We start from the raw sequence: 21290 nt of genomic DNA, 5'->3' as shown, positions 1-21290 counted from the left end.
ACTTCTAAAGCCCAAATGAATCTGAGGTTTGTTACTGAAGTGTTCTGGAGTAACTAAATCTCTAACAATTCACCTTGAATTCAGTGACTGATTTGTATTCATTTGCTGCAATTTTTTCCTTCATAGTTCCAAAATCCATGGGGTGCTTTATTATCATGGAATATCCTGGAGCGATGGCATCCGTGACTGGAAAAGCAAAAAACCCATGAGGATCTTTCCTAAAAGTAAAATTTAAAAATAAATAAAGAAATAAATAATTAAAAGTGAAATCAGCAAACAACAGTAACAGAACAAAGCAGGCAATGCCCTACTTAAGAAGAAAAAAAATACTAAACAAAAATACTTTCACAGAACAGTGAAATATTTGAAAAGTTCCCTGCTACAGAACAGAGTTTTGATTATGCACACGCAGACTTTGAAAAAGATGAAACTAGCTCTTGATTTACTTAATTATTTCTCATATGCTATCCATATCTCCATTCACATTCCAAATGGGTGTTCTGGCTTCACTAATAATTTCTTTAGATCTTCCTGTTTATGAAGACCTCTAGAAGTAACTGCAGTCTTTTCTATTTTAGATCTAGTTCTGAATTCAACTTCTTGTATTTATTAAAAAAAAAAAAAAGCAAAATCAAGAAGTTGGTAATTCTCTTCAAAAAATATGAGTTACAGAGGTAACGTAAGGAAAAAACAAATTTAAAACATTTCTCCGCATCAGAATATTATCAAGTAAGTGGATGTAAACTTGCTTCGACAGCTGACAGAAAATGCAAAATACGACAATTTCATAAGTCCAATCTTCAGTAAAATTCACAACTGTTTTTTAATTCTATAAATTCAGTTATTAGTGTTTTATAAATCTTTAACTGCAATACAGTCTACCCCCAAAACATGCCTTGCTTATCCCCAGGCTAAAATGGCACTGCTGGTAATAATATTCATCAACTAACCTTTATAAACAATGAGGTCTGATGTAGTTGAAAAGTTACCCAATACATTAAAGCCAGTCTCTGCAAGATTTTAAAACAGAAAGCCGGAAGAAGAAGTTGTAATCTGACACGTATGTGTTAGACACTATCAACACAGTTGTGGATAAGATATTAATACCTTTGAAGCTGACGAAGGAAGTGTTCTAGCAATCGCTGGATTGGTGTGCTCTCATTTTCAGCTGCAGTTTGAGATGGAAACATATTAAAGGAACAAACATATGAATATATCTATCTAAACATATCTATGTTAAGTATACAGTAACTATTTATTTTACTTTATGAGTTTTAAACTCATTTTTTGAAAGATAGCTTTAATAAAATTTAACTTAGTATCTACTGATAGGTTAAATACATCTATTAGTAAAATAAAAATAAGGTGTTATCCATTTTTACAGAAAAGAGAAGTGAAATTTAGCCACTCAAATTGCAACAATGGGATGCCCACATTCTGGTAATGTTTACATTGGAGCAGTTTTAATGGTTCCCTTGCTATAACACCCATGAAATCAGTATGCCTGAAATACAGCCTATTTTTTAGAATGAAAAAGAAGAGAAGAGTGACAGATAGATGCAGGTATGGATTAAGAATTCACTTAATGTACAGATTAAACAGATTTAAGTTCTCACAATGCTCACCCGGCTGAGTTCTGCATGCTCTGACAGGACGATCTGGAGGAGGTTCAACCTCCACTTTTTTCCCAGGATCAAAGTCATCAGTTTCTCCTTCAGTGTCACACTGCTCTTTTTCCCTTTTCCTCTTTTTCTCTTCCTGCAACAGCAAGAAGATGGATTTTAGAACATGCTTGGAATACACAATCCTAGGTACATAAAAAATAAGAGTGATTTTGTGACTGCCACTGTTTCTTTTTCCAATTTTTTCTGCTCTGATTAAACACAAAGACAAAACACAAATAGCATTACATAAAAGTACTACTATTCTCTCATTAATTGCTGAACTTTCACCTAAAGGTATGCTGAACTCATGTAAAACCAGATTATAAAATAGCTGTTTTACACATTGAAACTGTTATGTTTAATTAACAACTTATCATATCTCAGGGACCAAAGTTCATTCTAGATTTGAAAGGCTGAAAATACCCTCTTCAAAGGATAGCAAAGCATATTTCTGACCCAGCTAAAACACGAAACATTAGATTTAAGAACAGAAGTATTCATACCGATACACTAAACAAATGGATAGGAAGAATATCAGTTAAAAGGAACAATCATTTACATTATTCAACAAATCAACACATTGATCACTCTTCTAAACAGCAGAAATGCACCAACCTGGACAGGGGCATTTTCTACAATTCTGAAGTGCTGCTTCCAAACAGTGGTCTTCCTACTTAAATACTGATTAAAAAAAACTGGGGGAAGGGAGAGCTGAGGGGGTCCTGTAGACTGTACCAGACCTGTACACACTTATCTGATCTCAGGTAAGTGAACATGTTTGAATGATGGTATATCTAAATTCTAAAAATCACAGCTTACTTTTCTCTTTCTTCTTTCCTCATCATCAAGGTGCTTTTCTTTCTCCTTCTCAGACTTCTTTTTCTTTTTTTTCTTCTTTTCTTTATGTCGTTCTCGCTCATGATCTGATCTGTCATCGTAATAACTAGAATCGTGTCCTGATCCAGAAAGTTCTGTTACTTCACTTCCTCCAACTTTAAGAACCAGCTTTAAAGGTTTTTCCAAAGGCTTGTCTACATAATCTAAATAAATAAAAAAGTCAAAGATGCTTATGAAAGTGACAGCATGCTATCATTAAAGCATATAAATTATGTTAGTTCTAGAAATGCTATTGATAAGAATCTGATACAGTTTGAAAGTGCATGTGATCTGTCTGGAGATAAAAGCAATAGCTAAGAATCACAAATCCAAATTTAGCCGCTGTTTCACATGTCCCAAAATAAGAAATATCACAGATGCAGATGCAGTTCTTGCATCCCACCATACACCGGAATGTCAGTGCCTGTAAAACAAACAAACCAATCAACCTGCTTCTAATCTTAGAGCAGTCAAAACCTACCACTGTTGGAAAATCCACGAGTAAGCAAAGCAAACTGAGTTCTTACAGTGAAAACCAATAGTCACAGTAAATATTACACTGGAATCTTCTCCTGTCAGTTTGGACTGTTGGCTGGAAGATTTTCTTGCATCTGCTTGAGGACAATACTTCCAGCACGTTCTCCCACAGCTTATCACCTCAAGCTGCACGAACATCCAACATACGTCTGAAGAATACTCCCCGCAGCATCAGAGCGTGGCAAACACTAGCCAGAACAAGGTGAAAGCAAGTATCTGACAGGAATCCCTCAATAACAGCCGCACAAAGCCACGAAGGAGCTCGGTTTCAAAACACCCGAGCGTCGGCTCTGAGCTCTCCGCACCCCTCCCGATCCGCCTTCCCGCTCAGACTGCTCCCCACCTCACTCCTCTATCTCTCATCGGGAGGGATCCCGCTCCCGCAGGAAACCTTCAATTCCGCCTTTCTTTTGTCCCTACAGCCCGCCCTGAAAACGGGAGCCCAGGAAAGATCGCTCGCAGCATCTTCACCCACGTAAACGAGGGCTTCTCCCTTCCTGCGCGGCACCGCGACCCAGCTCGCCGAAGGGCGCCCAGGCTCTGCCGGCAGCCACAAGAAATGAAGCCGGGCGCGGCTCCTGCCGCTGCTCCGAGTTCTTACCGCTGTAGGAGGTGGTAGAAGCCGACCGCCACTCCGCCTTGTCTGCTTTGTGCTTCTTGTGCTTCTTCCCCATCGTAAAGCTTACCCCAACGGCGGTAACTTCCCCTCCCCCGCCGGAAACGCTCCTTCTCCGAGGAGGAAGATCCAGGTCAGGGGACGCGAGGCGGGCCTCCCCGGGGCAGCGCGCCGCTTTTCGAAGAGGCTGTCGTAGCGTCGTGGCGCCTCGGGTGTCCGGCGTGCTCCGCAACGCTGTTCTTCTGGCTCTACGCCGCAGAGGTGCGGCCCTCTCAGCAGTCCGCGCGCGGAGGGGACAAAGAAGGTGCTCGGTCCTCAGCTCCACCAGCGAACCTGTATCCTCCGACTTCAGGCCACCGTCCTCAGGGCCCTGTCCGACGTGAGCTCCTTTCCCCTCCGTGCTGCTAACGCTAAGGGAGGAGCGGGCCGCGCCGCCCGTGCTCGCAACGCGCTCCCTGGTCTCGGGCTGGTGCTTGTATATCCCGAAGGAGAGAAAGGGTGTGTTGATGATTGCGATGGGTTGGGGGGACGCACGGATGGGACGTGGCGTTCCCGTGCAAAGAAAGGCTGTTTGCGTTGCTGGCTGTAGCAGTCCACTGAAAGCCTGTTTCTCATTCTTGCCACTTTCTCCTTAGGAGTGAGAAGGATGGATGAAGCAGCTGGAGATTTGAAGCAAGCCCTCCCAAACACGTGCGATAATGTTCAAATACACGTGGAAGTTCATCAGAAATCAAACAGGTCTCTCTTGGCCTTTAGGCTTTGTGACGCCTTGCTGTGAATGTTTAGTTTGACTAATAGAAAAAGCATATGTGCATGAAAACGGGAAAGGGAATGAAGTGTGTTGGAAAGGATCTGTGAAAACTGTCTTGTTCCAATTTGCTGCTGAAGGCAGAGCCAATTAGACTAGGTTTTTCAGATTATTGGTTAATCGTGTTTTGAGATTACGAAGTCACTCTGGACAACTGATCAACCTTCCTCATGCCAGGAACTGTTTTTTGTTGTCTGACCAGAACTTTACTTGCCAAGCTTGTGTCTGTTGCCTTTTGTCCTTGTGCTGTGCACACACAAAGGTCTTGCTCTGCGTTCTCTTAACACATCAGTGAGTTTTTCTGTGTCTGTGAAGTATTTCTGCAACTTGGGGTTGAACAAAACCATTTATTTTATCTTTGTGCATCACATCTTGTTGGTGGCTATCTTTTGGTCTTGCTCTAGTATACACAAATCTGTTACAGCAGAGCCCCAAACTACTCACAGTAATCCAGGTGCGGCCTGACAAACAGCCAGAATCACAAATCCTTTTCAGCAGTTGCTTTTTGTCCAGTTGGCCTCTGGTCTGTTCTGTTATCTGAGCAATCGATGCAGAGGCAAGACTTCACTTCTACTTTTGTTGTATTTCCAGAGATTTTTGCTAAACCTTATCTTCAGTCTGCAGAGGTCCCTCTGAATGGTAGCTTTGCTTTCTAGTATATTGATAGCACTGGAATAGGCTCCTCAGGGAGGTGGTTGGGTCACCATCCCTGAATGTGTTTAAAAACCATTTGGATGTGGTACTCAGGGACATGATTTAGCAGAGGGTTGTTAGGGTTAGGGTAGTATGGTTAGGCTGTGGTTGGACTCGATGACCTCGAAGGTCTTTTCCAACCTGAGCAATTCTATGATTCTATGATAGTTCTCTCTGCTTTAGCATCATCCATAAACTTAATGCAGTTACATTCCATCCCATTGTCCTGTTTGTTAATGAAGATGTAAAAATAGTGTTGGTCCCAACATTAATCATTCCCTACTCCCTCCCTGCCTCACATACTTGCTGCTCCTCTTGGACTACTAATCACTGAGCAGGACAGTCCAGACACCTTGTCCTTTCATCCACTCCTTGTCTTACCAGTTTGTCTGTTGGGACTAAATGGGTGAGTATATTGAGGGCCCTGCTAAGAAATATCCACTGCCTTGATGAAGAGAATCTTCATCAGGGTCAAAAGACAAGATACTGAACTCAAATTTTAAAATTTACACCTTTCTAGAATCTTAAAATGCTATTCCTTGTCCTGTAGTTTTCACCTGTTTTACTGAAATTCTCCTTATAGCATGCCACAGTTGTTCATAGGAGTGAGGAGATAATTGAGCTTCCAATTTAATTTCAGTCTAGTAGTTTGGCTTTGAGTTTTTCTACTGTTCATAGTAAAACACAGTCAATGTACTGATACATATTTATTTCTGTTCTTGGAAATGTCTAGCTTTGTCATCCCACGAATCCTGATTTGATCGCAAACAGGTTGAACAGTGTTTTCTGGCCTGTGTCTTTTAAAGTAGTATAATATCAATATCAAAGTTGTTACTTTGCAAACAAACTGAATTTATTTGTTTGTTTCTGCAGAATGTTATTGCATTTGGTGTGTGTAGTAGTTTGTTTGTTTGTTTTGAGTGGAGACTGTTTTCCATGGAGGGAGGCTTACTGTAGTAGATAAAGCACTCTGATGTTTCAGATATTAGATACTACTTGCCTTCTAAATGTTGATGCCATAAATAATGCTGTTTCTTTCTTATTAGTACGGCAAAGAAAGAAGATATCAGGATGAGTGTCCTAAAACTGTTGAACAGACATAACATTGTGTTTGGTGATTACAAGTGGACAGAATTTGATGATGGCTTCCTTAACAGCAATGTGCAATCTGTGTCAATTGTGGATACAGAGCTGAAATTGAAAGAAAGACAGGTATCAATCAAAAATGTACAGCTTTGTTCATATGCATATGAACTAATTGTAGGTAGACTAGTGATAACCTAAGAACATATGCTGGATGTGTAGAAGAAGGTAGTATCTTGTACTAGACCAACTGGCATAAACAGAATCTCTGAAGTGTGAAATGTGATGTATTGACTGTCTTTTTACATCTCTCCTAGCCTATTGACTTGAGCAAAAGCAGTCTTACCATTCATATTTTTCATCTGAATGAAGAAGGGCCAAGCATTGAAAACTTGGAGGAAGAGAATGAGGATATTGTTGCAGCTAACCACTGGGTGCTACCTGCAGGTACCCACCTGATAATTCTCGAAGATCCAGAGTAATTACAATGAAAGAAAAACTTGGAAAGGCTAGAAGTGTTTGTAGGGTTATTCTTTAAATGTAGTATGTGTATCGACTGTATAATTTTGTCCTTTGTGGATGGATCTAATCTGTCTGGAATTTTTTAGTGGTTTTGACTGAGTCACTGCAGGTGATTCTATGAAGTGCCAGTTTTTTCTCTAATTGTGGTCAAAATAATTGATCCTATGGAGTAAAGCCTGAAAACATACAGTCAAAATCACAAGCATGCAAATGCTTAACCCTACAGGCATCAAATTTTAATTTGATGGCCTACAAGAAATTCATCATTTTAAATGTTGGCTTTCCAGAGCCCATAGCTAGCAGCCAGCCTGCAAGACGGTGCTGCTGTTACATTCTTAAACAGAAGCCCATGGTCTGGCAACACTTGAATCTCTGCATAAAACCTTCACCAAAACTGCGACAGGGAAAGTCCAAGAGCTGGAAGTGCCTTGTTAACTTGATGCTCTGTAGGTTCCTGATTCTTGCATCTTTTGCCTTTTTTTTTTTCTTTCTTTCTTTCTTTTCTTTTTTTTCCTGTGAGAATTTATTTTTAAAATAATTTCAGTTTGCTTCCTGGATGACTATGTTGAAAACCGGGTAATTTGGAGAAAAACCTGAGATTTTAAACAAATAATACTATCCTGAATTTCTTTTGACAACTAAATCATAAAATACATTTGTTCATAAAGCCATGTGCTAGCAACCTATTGCAAAGAAAATTGGAACAAGTTTTCAATTAGATACTATTGTTGCTATTGTCAGCAGCTCAATATGTTGCTTTCAGTAAATTTGCAGATTGTTTTTCTAGAGAAAACGGTCATTTGCCTAGAGAAGGAAATGTGAAGCTTATGTCACATGTATGAAGTGTGCTTTTTCCTCAGGTAGGGGGAAAAGAAATTGATGTTTCTGGAAAGAGTAATGATTTCCTCTGCTGTTGCAGAGCCTGCAGTTTGCAGCATAGCCTGCCAGTTATTATTGTCTAGTGCCTGTTGAGGTTGGACTCTGTATCTGGAAGAAGTATAGGTGTAAGCTTAAGACCAAAGAGGGAGAGTGAGTCTATGACAATTCTTGTGCTTTTCATATTGTGAAAATATTTCATATTTTCATATTGTGAAAAGTATAAATATTTACAGCACTGCTCTTTGAGGAGAATTCAGTCCATAATTGGACATTCCTACACTATTATGGTTTATAATTTTTCATCACAGTCCTTTTTCACACTTTCCTGCTGTAAGGTAGAAAGCAACTGCTGGAGATGGTTGATTTGATCACAACTATAGTTTTTTAAAATATACTGTTGAACTACTTTTAATTTTCTTCCTCTATCTGTTGATGTTATTTTAAAGAAATGTTGAATATAAGTCTATACGTATATATAATATAATATAAGTTATATGTATATGTGATATATATAAATTTATGTATAGAGCCTTTAGGAAGTAGGGTTTGCTTTTTGAGAAAATAATCCATATATTTTTTCCATATACTTTGATTGCTGTCCTAGATCTGTTCTTGATCCTTAATTTTGTCTGAGAATAATTCGAAAACTGCTTTGTGGTGCAATGGTAGATTATGAATTCCTAAATTGATTTGCCTTAAACGGATGTGTAATGTATTGCTTTCACAGCTGAATTCCATGGCCTTTGGGAAAGTCTTATATATGACACTGAAGTAAAATCACATGTAAGTAGAAAATTGGTAACAATTAAAATTGCTTGAGGAGGAGTAAGATTTGAGATGTACCCAGCCTGAAGTAGCTGCATCCTATGGAGAGTTTACTTGGCAATAACTAGCTTGAGAGAGAATTCTCATGTCTGCTTAGCACGCTCCTACACTGTAAAAGGTGGCATAGTTTTAGCCATTTTGCAAATCTTTATATTCTTATCAAAATTTCTGTGTATTTTTAGTGATTCCATACTTTAACTGTTGTATGCTTAACAAAAGAAGACAAAGTTGACATTTTAAGATTAATCATCATATCTCAAATGTGTATGAGTAGATACTACTGCAAAGCCTGCACCGCAAAAAAAAAAATCTATATATATCTTAGTTTCCATGTTAGAAGTTTCACTGATGATCATTCCAGAAATTATACTTCATTTCTTCACATGTGTTTGCTCAATTAATTAAAAAAGTGAAGGAACTTTACTTCTGCAGCTTTTTGTAGAAGTTATTCGGGTGAATATTCATTTTTTTACGCTATGGAGCTGGATGAGTATGATTGGATTCTGCAGACTCTGAAATGATTCCTGTTAAGTTTCAAAACAGTATCTGTCTTTCCCAGGATATTACTGGCAAATATGCTTGATTAAGTTCAGCTTTCTTTTTCTTTCGTGCTGTGGCAGGAATGCTATTTTATTGTCTTATTAATTCAGGTAGATCAAATGCATTACAAGGAACAGTAATAAAAAAAAGGCGTCAAGTGTTAAATGAGGGTAGAAATCAGAATAGATTAATTAATACCGCAGGTTCATATTCATGTAATTGAAGGAATTCTCTTCTTCTGTGTTCTAGATAATTCTGCAATGAATGAACATTTTATTTAGAACTAAACATTCAAGAAGATTACACACAACTTTATTTGGAAGGATAACAAGTCTACAAATACTGTATACAAATACAAAAGCAACTAAAATGTGACCCCTTTGTTTAGTGAATTGACCACAACAGACTAAATAGATGTGTAGCTGTAATAACAAATAAAACCAGAGTATGAGTCTCTGACTGTACTTGGGATCTGAATTGAGCATACACTAAAAGGGGGACAGTGAAAAATGAACATAATTTCACATCTGTGAAGCATTTAGTTTATTCATATAAAGGTTCTGAAATCCATTTGTGGCCAGTACATGCATTTTTTTTTCCTGAGGGCAGGAAGAAAGTGAATTTCCATCCTTTGCAGAGAAATTGTGGTCTAAGACTGAAAGACTTAAAACCAATTTTTGTTGTTGTTGTTAGAGTATGCAATAGAGATTACTAGGAGATTGCATCCATTTGTAATTGTATTTGCTGATATGTCTCTAATTTGTGTCTTTTTTTTTTTCCCCTACTCATCTATTAGTTACTTGATTATGTCACGACAACATTACTATTTTCTGACAGAAACGTTGACAGCAACCTTATATCATGGAATAGAGTTGTTTTGCTTCATGGTAAGAATTGTCTATCTTAAACTAAGTTGCTGCACTGATAATCTGTTTATGCTTCCCTTGAGGAAATGAAATTATATGTGTTCCTGTGTTACAGTAAGCAGTGCTTCTAGACATACTCTCTCTGTAGCACCAAGTTCTATGAAAAGTAATGTCAGAATCAAATCAGTGTTCATATTTACTATGTTTTGCAGAAATTTAAGTTGTAACATTTTATAAATGGAATAACGATAATTAATGTTCTTCATTTGAATTTTTAAGAGTTTTTTTATAAAGTGCAAAAAATATTGCAGATACTGTGCACATCAGGAACCATTTTCATGACAGTTCTTTGCAGTATTAGAATTCCTTAGTTATGTCTCCTTTATGAAAACTTTTGAGGAAACTGAGAAATTTATTCAAGTGTTCTAGTAGAGTATTCTGTTGTCAAGTATGAAGGCAGTACTCTCACTTATTTAATTATTACTCTGACTGAAATTGTAATATTCAGTCAATCCAAGCTTACTATAATACTTATACTATAAATGAGATTGACATCAACTGAGTCAATTTTGCTGCAAATTGCAGCTTGCTATTGACTAATTGCAATTTTGTTATCCAGACTGGTATTCAAAAAAATAACACTCATAACAAACATTTCCACAATGACCTTTTAATTCTACATAATTTGTAGTATTTAATGCACCGAGATTTTCTTTCTATATCTATCTATCTATCTGTCTATATCTATATATATACACATGTAAAATTGTAGTAATGAGCTCTTTATTATGACCATAGTAAAGTTAATACTGGAAAATCCAAAACTCTTTATGCTATAAAGGCAGTACTAACTTTGCATATAAGTTCTTTCAGCTATCTGCTGTTAGCTGTTGTTTAGAACCCAAAATCAATCTCCATACTTTCATACTTTGTTTAACTACTTTTTTCTGTTTGGAGAAAATCTTTGTGGCTTTTCTTTCTGTAGGACATCATGACATATCCAAAAGGTTTGTTGTGTGGTATACTTTTTTAGGATACTCTCAGTTGCCTCACAGTAGAGATTCAGGGAATGTGAACAGCTTATCAAGCCAGACATGATGGGTTTCTGTTTTGCATGTTAGTGGGCTATGTTTCAGAAAGATAAAAGTTTAAGCACAGGTTTTTGAGAATGCTAACATACATAAGCCAGGAAAGAGCAAAACACTTTGTTCCAATGTTGTTTGATTATTTTGACTATATGGTCTCTGTATACAAGCTGGTATACTAACCATACTAGTAATTGAAAATAATACAGCTTCAGAGCTTCTGGAGCACGGCTCTGGAATTGGGTAATTGGGTAAGCAGTCTTCTCAAAATACCCTGATATTCCCAGTCCTTGTCTACTGTTGTCTGCAATTAGTGCTTTAATGAAATACAGTAGTTAAAAAGATATTTTGTCATCAACAACCTGATGTAGATTCTTTGTAATATATGTATGAATTTGATTTGAATCCAGGCCCTCCTGGAACTGGTAAAACCTCTCTCTGCAAAGCATTGGCTCAGAAGCTGACGATACGACTATCGTACAGGTGATCTTTCTGGAATTTCTTCACTTTAGCTAACTGTTGTTAATTGTTCTTTTTCAGTAGTCCAAAGATGTATAATACTTGATTGCAAGTGCTGACATTCATGGCTTTGCATTAGCAATAAAATTGGTCCAATATAAAAGAGAGACAGATACAGTATTATAAATCCTTCTGAATGTGTAATGGTTTTTGTGAAATTATGAAAAACAAATTCAAATGGCAATATAGTCATTTGTTTGTGCTCATAATATACATTTGTGAAGATTAAAGAATGAAGTATCACAGAGTATTAAGCCTACTATTTGTGTATTCATGTTCAAGAAAATCTGTTTTTAGTAGGTACCAGTGTTTTTTGTACTTGAACTGTCTGAATGCCGGAGTCAGTCTGTATATCCGATGCATCAGACAAGTAATAAAGTTAACTATAAACTTTTTAGCAACCAGCAGCTGAATAAAAAACCTTCAGACAGTAAATAAACTTCACAGTCTTACTTGGTATACTGAAAGTAATGTTGTATGAACAGAGGAATGAGTTCATTAACATGGAAACAATTTCCTAAACTATATGGAAGTAACAATCAAGACTGTTCTAATGAAGGAATCCTGGTAATAATTTATTGTGGAGAGCTATAGTGAGACAAGTTTCTGGAAATTATAATTAAAAACAAACCAAATGTTGTGTTTTTAGAAGGAAGCAAATTGAAGTACTACATCAAAAAATTCCGTGGTTGAAGTGGAGGGAATAAGACTTAGGGGAGTTACTGACCTCACTGACTTTTATTTACAATGCAATGGAGTTGATACTTATTTTTTCCTTCGTATTTTAGGTATAGATATGGACAGTTAATTGAAATAAACAGCCATAGTCTTTTCTCTAAATGGTTTTCTGAGGTATGTATTGATGTAGCTTACTAAGTGGACTGACAAATTATAAATTAAACTGTGTCTTGAGCTTGATTCATAACATAAGTGTTTGCCACAAAAGATTATTCGGGATACTTAATGTGCTTGAAAATAATTAAATAGAAGCTATATTAGTGATTTATTTTAAAATAAACAATAAAAAATAGTTTTCCGTTGTTGAGCAATGGAAAGTAATTTTCAAGTAAGACTTGAAAACTCTGCTAAGGAAATAGTTAAATATATGCATATGACCTCTTTCTAGAGCGGCAAGCTTGTAACCAAGATGTTCCAGAAGATTCAAGAGTTAATTGATGACAAAGATGCTCTTGTGTTTGTATTGATCGATGAGGTATGATTCTAATAGTTTTGATGTATGTAAAACATAGCAGAAAGTTTTTAATTATGGGTAGGAAAGTGTAATTTCTTGGCGACATTTAATTTGCTACTGTGTGTTTACAAGTGGAATATTGTTTCAAACTTCCAAGTAGCCTGGAGTCATATTTATAGTGTTCTTGCGTATATTGTAAAGCTCTAAGAATAATGTGGTTTCAGTTGATTGTTTAGTTGCCCTTCCCAGGCTTGGATACATAACCAGTTAGTATATAGGTGTCCAACCTTTTGGCTTGCTTGGGCAGCATTGAGTGAATAGGAACTGTCTTGGGCCATGAGTAGCTCCAAAAGTAATTCCTCCTATTTATTTCCATGGGTACTACAGCATTTACAAAGAGCACAGTAACACTATTTGATAAAGCAAATTCTCAGCTCCAAAACATTGTTTTTCAGCATAGTCACTACATTTAGCTTTGCATTTTTGCCAGCAATGAACAAGAGCCTGCATGTTGTTCCCGTAACAATCTGCACCAGTGGAGATGAACCACTGCTGCCAATGCTGAAATGTACTACCTACCGCCTCACTGTGCTGTGTTCATATCTACTGTTTGAATGTTTCAGCTTCTACTGCCATGCCACCAACATGCATCTTGAACAACATGGGCCAATACAATAAAACAGGAAACATTACTTTCAGAGCAGCCTTCACAAAATATGCAATAACAATAATATATAAGTAATAAAACATTTAAATTTTTTAATGTTTTTGTTTAACATACCTTTTAAAAAAAGGAACAAAAAACTAGAGGAGTATTTGATTTGATTTTTTTTGCAAAATTAATGCATCAGTCTGGTTTGATGGCAGTGATTGCAATTCTTAGTGAGATCTTCAGGTTCATCAGAGATTTTTTGATGAAATTTTACTTCTCCTGTACTTCATCCCTGAAAACTGTTGATCACAAATGTATATACTGCCAAAAAGCAATGACATGAGTAAGAGATGACTGAAGTGAGGGATATTCCTCTCTGTTCAGATAAGGATTATGAAAACCTTCACCAGCAAGGGCTCTAGCTGCACTGCCCGAGTTACAGAAAGCAAAGGTAAGAACTGGGTGAAGGAAGATCTGCCTACTGTAAGTGAAGATCAGGTTTAAGACCATCTGAAGAACCTGAAGGTACACATGTCTATGGGACCAGAGGCAATCCACCCATGGGTTTTGAGGGAACTGGTGGATGAAGTTGCCAAGCCAGTATCCATTATATTTGAAAGTTCACGACAGTCTGATGAACTTCTCACTGACTGAAAAAGGGGAAGAATAACCACATTTTCAAGAAGGGAAAAAAAAGAGATCCAAGGAACTACAGGCCAGTCAGTCTCACCACTGTGCCTGGCAAGATCATGCAGCAGATCATGCTGAAGGCCCTACTCAGGCACACAGAAAATAAAGATGAGGTGACTGGTGGTAACCAATGTGGATTCACCAAGGGCGAGTTATGCCTGATGAACTGAGTGGCCTTTTATGATGGAGTTACACTGTCAGTGGATAAAGGAAGAGCACCTGATGTAATCTACCTGAACTTGTGCAAAGCATTTGACACTCCCACACAACATCCTGGTCACCAAATTGGAGAAAAAAGGATTTGATGTGCTCACTGGATAAAATTGGCTGGATGGCTGCACTCTTAGAGATGCAGTTGATGGCTCAATGTCCAATTGGAGATGAGTGACGAGTGGTGTTCCTCATGGATCTGTGCTGGGACTGGTGCTGTTTAACATCCTTGTAGGTAACATGGAGTGTGGGATTGAGTGCACTCTCAGCAAGTTTGCAGCTAACACCAAGCTGAGTGGTGCAGTTGCCAAACTAGAGAGAAAGGCCATCAGAAGGACAGGCTTGAGAGGTGGGCCCATGCCAAACTTGAGTTCAGTATGACCAAGTGCAAGGTCCTGCACATGGATTGGGGCAAACCCAAGCACAGATACAGGTTGAGTGGAGAATGGCTTGACGTCAGGCCTGAGAAGAAGGATTTAGGGGTATCAGTTAATGAAAGACTCAACACGAGCCAGCACTGTATGCTTGCAGCCCAGAAGGCCAATTGTATCCTGAGTTGCATCAAGAGAAGCATGACCAGCAGATTGAGGGCGGTAATTCTGCCACTCTGCTCTCATGATTTCCCACCTGGAGTACTGCATCCACTTCTAGGGCCTCCAACACAAGAAGGACATCAAGCTGTTGGAGCAGGTCCAGAGTAAGGCCACAAAGATGATCAGATGGCTGGAGCACCTCCTCTACAGGGACAGGATGGGAGAGTTGGGGCTCTTCAGCCTGTAGAAGAGAAGGCTCCAGGGGGACCTTATAACAGCCTTGCAGTATCTGAAGTGGACCTACAGGAAAGTTGGGGAGGGACTTTTTATAAGGGCAGGTAGTGACAGGACAAGGGGTTTTAACTGGATGAGGGTAGATTTTAACTAGATATTAGGAAGAAATTCTTTACTATGAGGGCAGTGAGACACTGGAACAGGTTGCCCAGAAATTATGTGGATGCCCCCATCCTGGAGGCATTCAAGGCCAGGCTGGATGAGGCTTTGAGCAACCTGGTATAATGGGAGGTGTCCTTGCCTATAGCAGTCAAAAGTGAAAGCTCAGCTGTGTATTCTTCGCAGTTCAGAGCACTGTGTTTTGCCAGTGTAGAAAAATGCATGCAGTTATTTGCCATCAGTTGAGTCAGCGCTGCTCAGCACTATTCTCCCCATGCCCTGGTTTCATCTGACAGTGCATTAATGGCACACTGGTTGTTGCTGGACAATGGGTATGCACCTGGGGTCACTCTGCAGCAAAGAGCCACTGCCTTTACAGTGTAGGGCAGGGGGAGGAAGCATTGCCAACCGAGGCAGGCTGCAAGTTGGACGTGCCTGATTTAGTTCTTAGGTACTCAAATTTATTTATTTTATCCTTTTTATTTTCCAGAAGTTGAATTAATGAAGACAGCCCAAATTCTGCACTCTAAACACGGATTTCATTCATTACACTTTTTTCCCTTGATATTCTCTTCACTCTCTCCCTAAATATCTATTTAACAAAAGATTTTGAAGGTGAAATTTCAGATACCAAACTGCAGTTTGAAGGTGTACTGCATTACTTGCTTACTGCCAGCATTCCAAATGTGCAATGTTTTGTGTGTGAATGTTGGGATTGCTTGTTTTTTTGGTCGGGGTTTTGTTGTTTTTAGAAGTTCTATGTTTTTTGTTTTTTGAGGTGGAGAGCCTCACAGCAGCCCGCAGTGCCTTCAAGGCAGGCACAGAGCCTTCAGATGCTATTCGTGTAGTGAATGCTGTACTGATGCAAATAGATCAGATTAAAAGGTAAATTCATTTTATTGCAATAGCAAAAGGTAACTGCTGTAATTCTGCACCTTAATTCATAGTTGGAACACTAATCCACATTGGTTAATAAATGATTCCTCATCAACGGTGCTGATTGTGAAAAGAAATTTGAATAATCCACTAGAACATTTTGTGTGTTAGTAGGTAAACTAATCTGGGTTTGATAAACTACAGATAATATAATTCCATTAAAGCTGGGGAGGGATGCAGCACAGATGGTCATCATATCTACTTTGGAGAGACAAGAATAAGATCAGTGAAGACTGTGTTTGTCATTAACAGCTTCTGAATATCATTCTAAAGCAGAGTTGTACAACGTGTTACTAATAAGCAATCGTTAATGCTTCTTGGTCCACTTTGCTGGATTTAATACAGCACATCTCTTGTTTTATTACTGCCACTTCCTCTTTGGGCATACTTGGCTTTGGTTGCACAAAGACAGGTGCCCTGTTATTTGGCCTTGAGTTGCTGCTGATTAAAGGTAAGTAGTTTATTCAAACACAGTACACAGGCTTCATAGGAAAATAGCTGTGGTTAAACCTTTTCTTTATACTTTTTGTTAGAGTAAGGAGTTGTTACTTCCCTTTTCAGCTCACTCTAATGTCATGCTGTGTTAAATGTGTCATGTTAGCAGTTACAAATAAATATATAAATATATAAAAATAAATAAGCACTACATCTTTCCTTCTGAAGTGAAATGGGAAATGTATAGATAAAATATTCCAGGTCTTAATTTTGTAACTTAATTTATTGGAAAAAGTATGCTGTTAGACTCTCTTCATGCAAAGTAGTCAGTGTATACTGCTAAAATAGGGTTAGAGAAACTATGGATACTTGCAAAATAGCTGAAGGAAAGAGACTATGCATTGAAGTAGCTTAGTGATAGCTCTCAAAGAGCATGTAATTAGTAGCTGATAAGAGTGATGTAGCTGTTGATTGCATGAAATGGCTTGAGTCATAAGAAGGACGGTATCCATTTGCCAGTGCCAAGTGGAGCTTATTCATGTACATGTGACCTAAGAATGTGCTTTTGTCTTGAAGGTATCCCAATGTAGTTATCCTGACTACTTCAAATATTACAGAGAAAATTGACATGGCATTTGTAGACAGAGCAGACATAAAGCAATACATTGGCCCTCCATCTGCTGCAGCAATATTCCGAATATATCTTTCTTGCCTGGAAGAGCTGATGAAGGTAATATTTTAAAAGTAGAACTATAAAACGTCCTATTTTATTAAGGTTGATGTTTTCATCAAACTTCCTAAATAACAAAAACATACAAATTGTATTCCTTCTCTATATTTACACTCTTCTTTTAGAATTTAATTTCACATGATTTTTTTAAGGTTTCATACAACAACGTGTAACTCTTCTTTCTAGTGCCAAATAATATATCCTCGACAGCATCTCTTGTCACTCAGAGAGTTAGAAATGATTGGATTTGTAGAAAATAATGTGTCCAGGTTAAGTCTGGTACTAAAAGAAATCTCAAGGTAATATTTTTTTAAATTCTACGTGATAAATATATCTGTGTGTGTGTATATGCATTCATGTTGATATATGTGAACGAATTGTGAAATTATGTCTAAAAGTAACTGAATTTAGTAATAGCTAGAGCTCTGAAACATCTTGAGCTTATTTGTTGTTTTGGGTTGTTTTTGTTTGTTTGTTGTTTATTTTTAAATATTGTTGTGGTTAGTGCAGAGCATCAGCAGGCAATAAGTGGAATTGATCAGGATTTGCAAATGTTGCTTGGTATCAAATGTGACTGGTTTCTGTTCTGCCCTTTGAAATTCTCTAGACAAATTGTCTGACTTAACGAGATGCCTGAAGTTTCAGTGGATATCATGGAATCATAGTTTGATCTTAAAGGTGCCTTCCAAACCAGACTGTTTGCAAATCCTGACTGACAGATATTCTCCTCTAGATTCATGAGATATGTCACAGTGATTGTTGAGGGGCTTGATAAAAGCATTGGTAGGCAAATATGACTATGCTGTTTCTCTACCCTTTTTTCTTGTGGCCTCCCATACACTGTCTATTGATATCCAGCTTCGCTAAAACTGCTGCGAGTGAGCAAGCAAGGTATTATGACTTGAGTTTCATCATAGAAATTTATGGGTGAAGGAGAAAGGAAATGTCATCTTTTAAGAGTGAATATTTATCATTTAAGCAGTGCTTATGTCTCTCTTTTACTATAGAAGAAGTGAAGGTCTTAGTGGCCGGGTCCTCAGAAAACTTCCTTTCCTAGCACATGCACTTTATATTCAAGTAAGTTTTTTCTATGCTATATATTTTGGTTTGATTTCGAGCTAGGTAGGAAGACTTTTGAATGCTAGCCTGAAGTAAATGATTAGTCCTAAAACTTTTTGCTAATCTAAACTACAATTTTCTGCTGCTATAATTTAAAATGAAATTGAAGACCGATATCACTACTGATATACTGTGACAAACCATTAATATTTGTTCTCTCATGCTTTGTTGCTGAAAGAAACCCCTATCAGTTCATAAATAATACTAATTTGTTCAAGTGTTTGTTGAAGCAAATTCTCAGTAATGTTGATTGGCTCAAGATTTTACATAGTAAAGTTCAAGACAAACTATGTTTGCTGGTTTATATGAGGTTTAGCATTTTGAATATTTGGTAACATGAAAGTCAAATATTTCGTTTTCCAATAACTGTGCTTTGTATGCCTATTGCTATGATGGGTCTAACAGAATATTTTCATATTTTCAGTCCCCCAGTGTTACAATGACAGCATTTCTTCAGGCTCTTTCACTTGTAGTAGACAAACAATTCGAAGAAAGAAAAAAACTTGCAGACTGTGTGTGATAGTTTACTGCTTTGTACTTTTCTGTATTGTTACCACTGAAAAGTACTTAACTTTGCATACAAACTGTGCAATTTCTTTGCATCTATAAAACAGATTGTCAACACCTTAAAAACCCTGGAATGCTTAATCCAGTTTTTCAAAACATTTATTAATAAACAATTTTTACAGCACATAGTGCAATTTTATTTCAAATGCTCTGAGATAATTGGAAATGTCCTTTTAGGGAGAATTTTTACATCACTTGCAGTTATTAAAAGTGAGCAGACTTCTGATCCTCGTGTCTTAACTTTCTATACATACATTAGTTTCTATACTTATGGTTTCTTTCAAACTCTTGGAGGCAGTAGAAATTCAGTATTTGATATGTGTGCAGTAAATGTACTAGTAATTACTTCTGAAATAATAATGAAACTAGAAGAAACTTAAAGTGCTCAGTGATATGCTGACATTTTATACTGACATCCTTTTATCCTGAACCTGAATATCAAGGTTTTTTATTTTTTATTACACCCTATTCACATTTTTAACTCAAGAGATCACTTAATTGAATTTCTATAATACTGCATTTTTATTTTGCTGCAAGTAGACAGAAAAATAATTCACTGAAAAGAAACTAAAATAAAGATTCTTCTTCAAGGGGCCAAAACATAGCATCATACCAGACACTGTGAAGAAAAGATCAACTCTGCCCTAGCTGAAACCAGGATAGTAACCTATAAATCTTATCGTAACCTTAATAACTATCCCCAATCCCTAAGCCAAACCCCAACCTGAACTGTAACCCAAATCATATATATAACAACTCTAACCCCTAAACATAAACCTAACCCTAACAATAATCCTAACCTTACACCTAAACTTGTATACCTTGTACACCTAACCTGTACTCCTAACCCTCAAGTCTAATCCTAATTCTGAACCTAAAACATAACCATAAATTTCACATTAATGATGATCCATATCTCTGAAAGGAATCCTAAATGGAACACTAATCCTATGCAAAACCGTAACACTAAACCTAGCACCTCACCTTAACCAAAACTCTGAACATAATCCTAATTATAATTCTAATCCCAAAACTTTGTGTCAGCATAACCCAAAAATGATAAACATAACTCTAGTACTAAAACCAAATAAAGACCCTCAAACTAAATGAGATTATAGCTCTAATGTTAAACTCTAATCAGTATGTTTAAAACTAGCCCTAAACCTAATAATAAACCTAAACCTAACTTTAAAGAAAATCCCTAATCATAATACCTAACAATCCTAAACCTAAAGCTAATTGTAACTGCATATCTATTTTTAATATTTAATATTATTTTTTTAAATTTTAATATTTATTAATATTTTTCTATTTTTAATCCTAAGGTTAAACCGAAGGCAAACCCTAAAGCTAACCCAAGACCCCAAGCCTAATGGTAAAACCTAACCATAATCCTAAACCTAAACATAACCATAAGACAAATACTAAATCTAACCCTTATCCTAATCCTTAACCTCTCCCTAAATAGAACCCTAACTCTATAAGTTCTAACCCTAATGCCTAATGATAACTCTAACCCTACTGAAAATTAACACAACTCTAACCCTAACCCGAACTCTAACTCTAAGCATAACCCTAATAATAGTAAATCTAACCCTTATAATAATAAACCCAGCCATAAACTAGAACTAACAAGTAGCCCTAATGCTAACCCTAACTCTAGCCATAATTATAGCCCTAAACCTAAACCTAACACTCGCAGTAACCCCAGCCCTAAGACTGTAACCCGTGACTGTAACCATTACATTAACACATCACTGTCCAACCTTTTGGCTTGCCTGGGCCACATTGACTGAATAGGAATTGTCTTAGGCTGCATGCACAGAGGTTGCTCCAAAAGTAATGTCTCTTGTGTTTCCATAGAACTACAACAAAAAGTACAATAACATTGTTTGATATAGTAAAATCTCAGCTACAAAACACTGTTTTTCAACATAGTCACCACCATTAGATATGCATTTTTGCCAGCAATGAACAGGAGCCTGTGTGCTGTGCTGCTGCTGTCGCCACTGCTGAAACACACCACCCACCACTCCACTGTTCAAATCCACTGTTTGGTTTCCATAAATATTCAGCAAGTGAAAGTCAACAGGTGCCAATTTTTCAGTGTGGAGAAATTCAATTCCACTCCTTTGCTTCATGTGCACTTCCATGTCAGACATCATTTTGTCAGACCGACCCTCTGCTGCCATCTGTCACATAGCAACAAAATGTAAAAAATTGGTGGGAAGATTCAGCTTCTATTCTGCCTCTGACATCGCAGGCCAACATAATAAGAGGAATTAATTTTGGAGGAGCTCTCATATATAATATAGTTTGC

The 21290-nt window shown here is 37.4% G+C and overlaps 2 protein-coding genes across 6 annotated transcripts in view; one reads left to right on the top strand and one right to left on the bottom strand.

Annotated features, from left to right (window-relative positions):
- The window catches only part of BRD9 (bromodomain containing 9), a 30744-nt gene extending 26951 nt beyond the window's left edge, over positions 1-3793 (bottom strand). For all 4 annotated transcript variants that reach the window (XM_015275919.4, XM_015275920.4, XM_015275921.4 and 1 more), the window contains exons 1-5: positions 3679-3793; positions 2484-2704; positions 1626-1758; positions 1108-1168; positions 74-218 (exon numbers count right to left, since the gene is read on the bottom strand). In XM_015275919.4, the coding sequence (XP_015131405.1) occupies positions 74-218; positions 1108-1168; positions 1626-1758; positions 2484-2704; positions 3679-3751 (633 nt within the window). In that variant the 5' untranslated portion in view covers positions 3752-3793. The remainder of the gene's footprint in view (positions 1-73; positions 219-1107; positions 1169-1625; positions 1759-2483; positions 2705-3678) is intronic.
- Positions 3794-3830: 37 nt separating this feature from the next.
- On the top strand, positions 3831-19094 carry TRIP13 (thyroid hormone receptor interactor 13). 2 transcript variants are annotated; one of them, NM_001305056.2, is made up of 14 exons: positions 3831-4072; positions 4329-4431; positions 6241-6406; positions 6595-6724; positions 8406-8461; positions 9840-9930; positions 11405-11477; positions 12302-12365; positions 12640-12726; positions 15962-16068; positions 17131-17284; positions 17471-17583; positions 18292-18361; positions 18828-19094. In NM_001305056.2, the coding sequence occupies exons 2-14, from the start codon at positions 4340-4342 to the stop codon at positions 18921-18923; spliced, it is 1299 nt and encodes a 432-aa protein (NP_001291985.1). In that variant the 5' UTR covers positions 3831-4072; positions 4329-4339; the 3' UTR covers positions 18924-19094. The 2 variants fall into 2 exon arrangements, with proteins under 2 accessions (NP_001291985.1, NP_001291984.1); NM_001305055.2 differs by having other exon boundaries at positions 3831-4191.
- The last annotated feature ends 2196 nt before the right edge of the window (positions 19095-21290 follow it).

Source organism: Gallus gallus, chromosome 2 (assembly GCF_016699485.2).
Source record: "Gallus gallus isolate bGalGal1 chromosome 2, bGalGal1.mat.broiler.GRCg7b, whole genome shotgun sequence".
In the NCBI taxonomy this organism is placed as follows: domain Eukaryota; kingdom Metazoa; phylum Chordata; class Aves; order Galliformes; family Phasianidae; genus Gallus; species Gallus gallus.
Note: the sequence above shows the minus strand (reverse complement) of the source record. Positions and strands in the feature narration are given on the sequence as shown.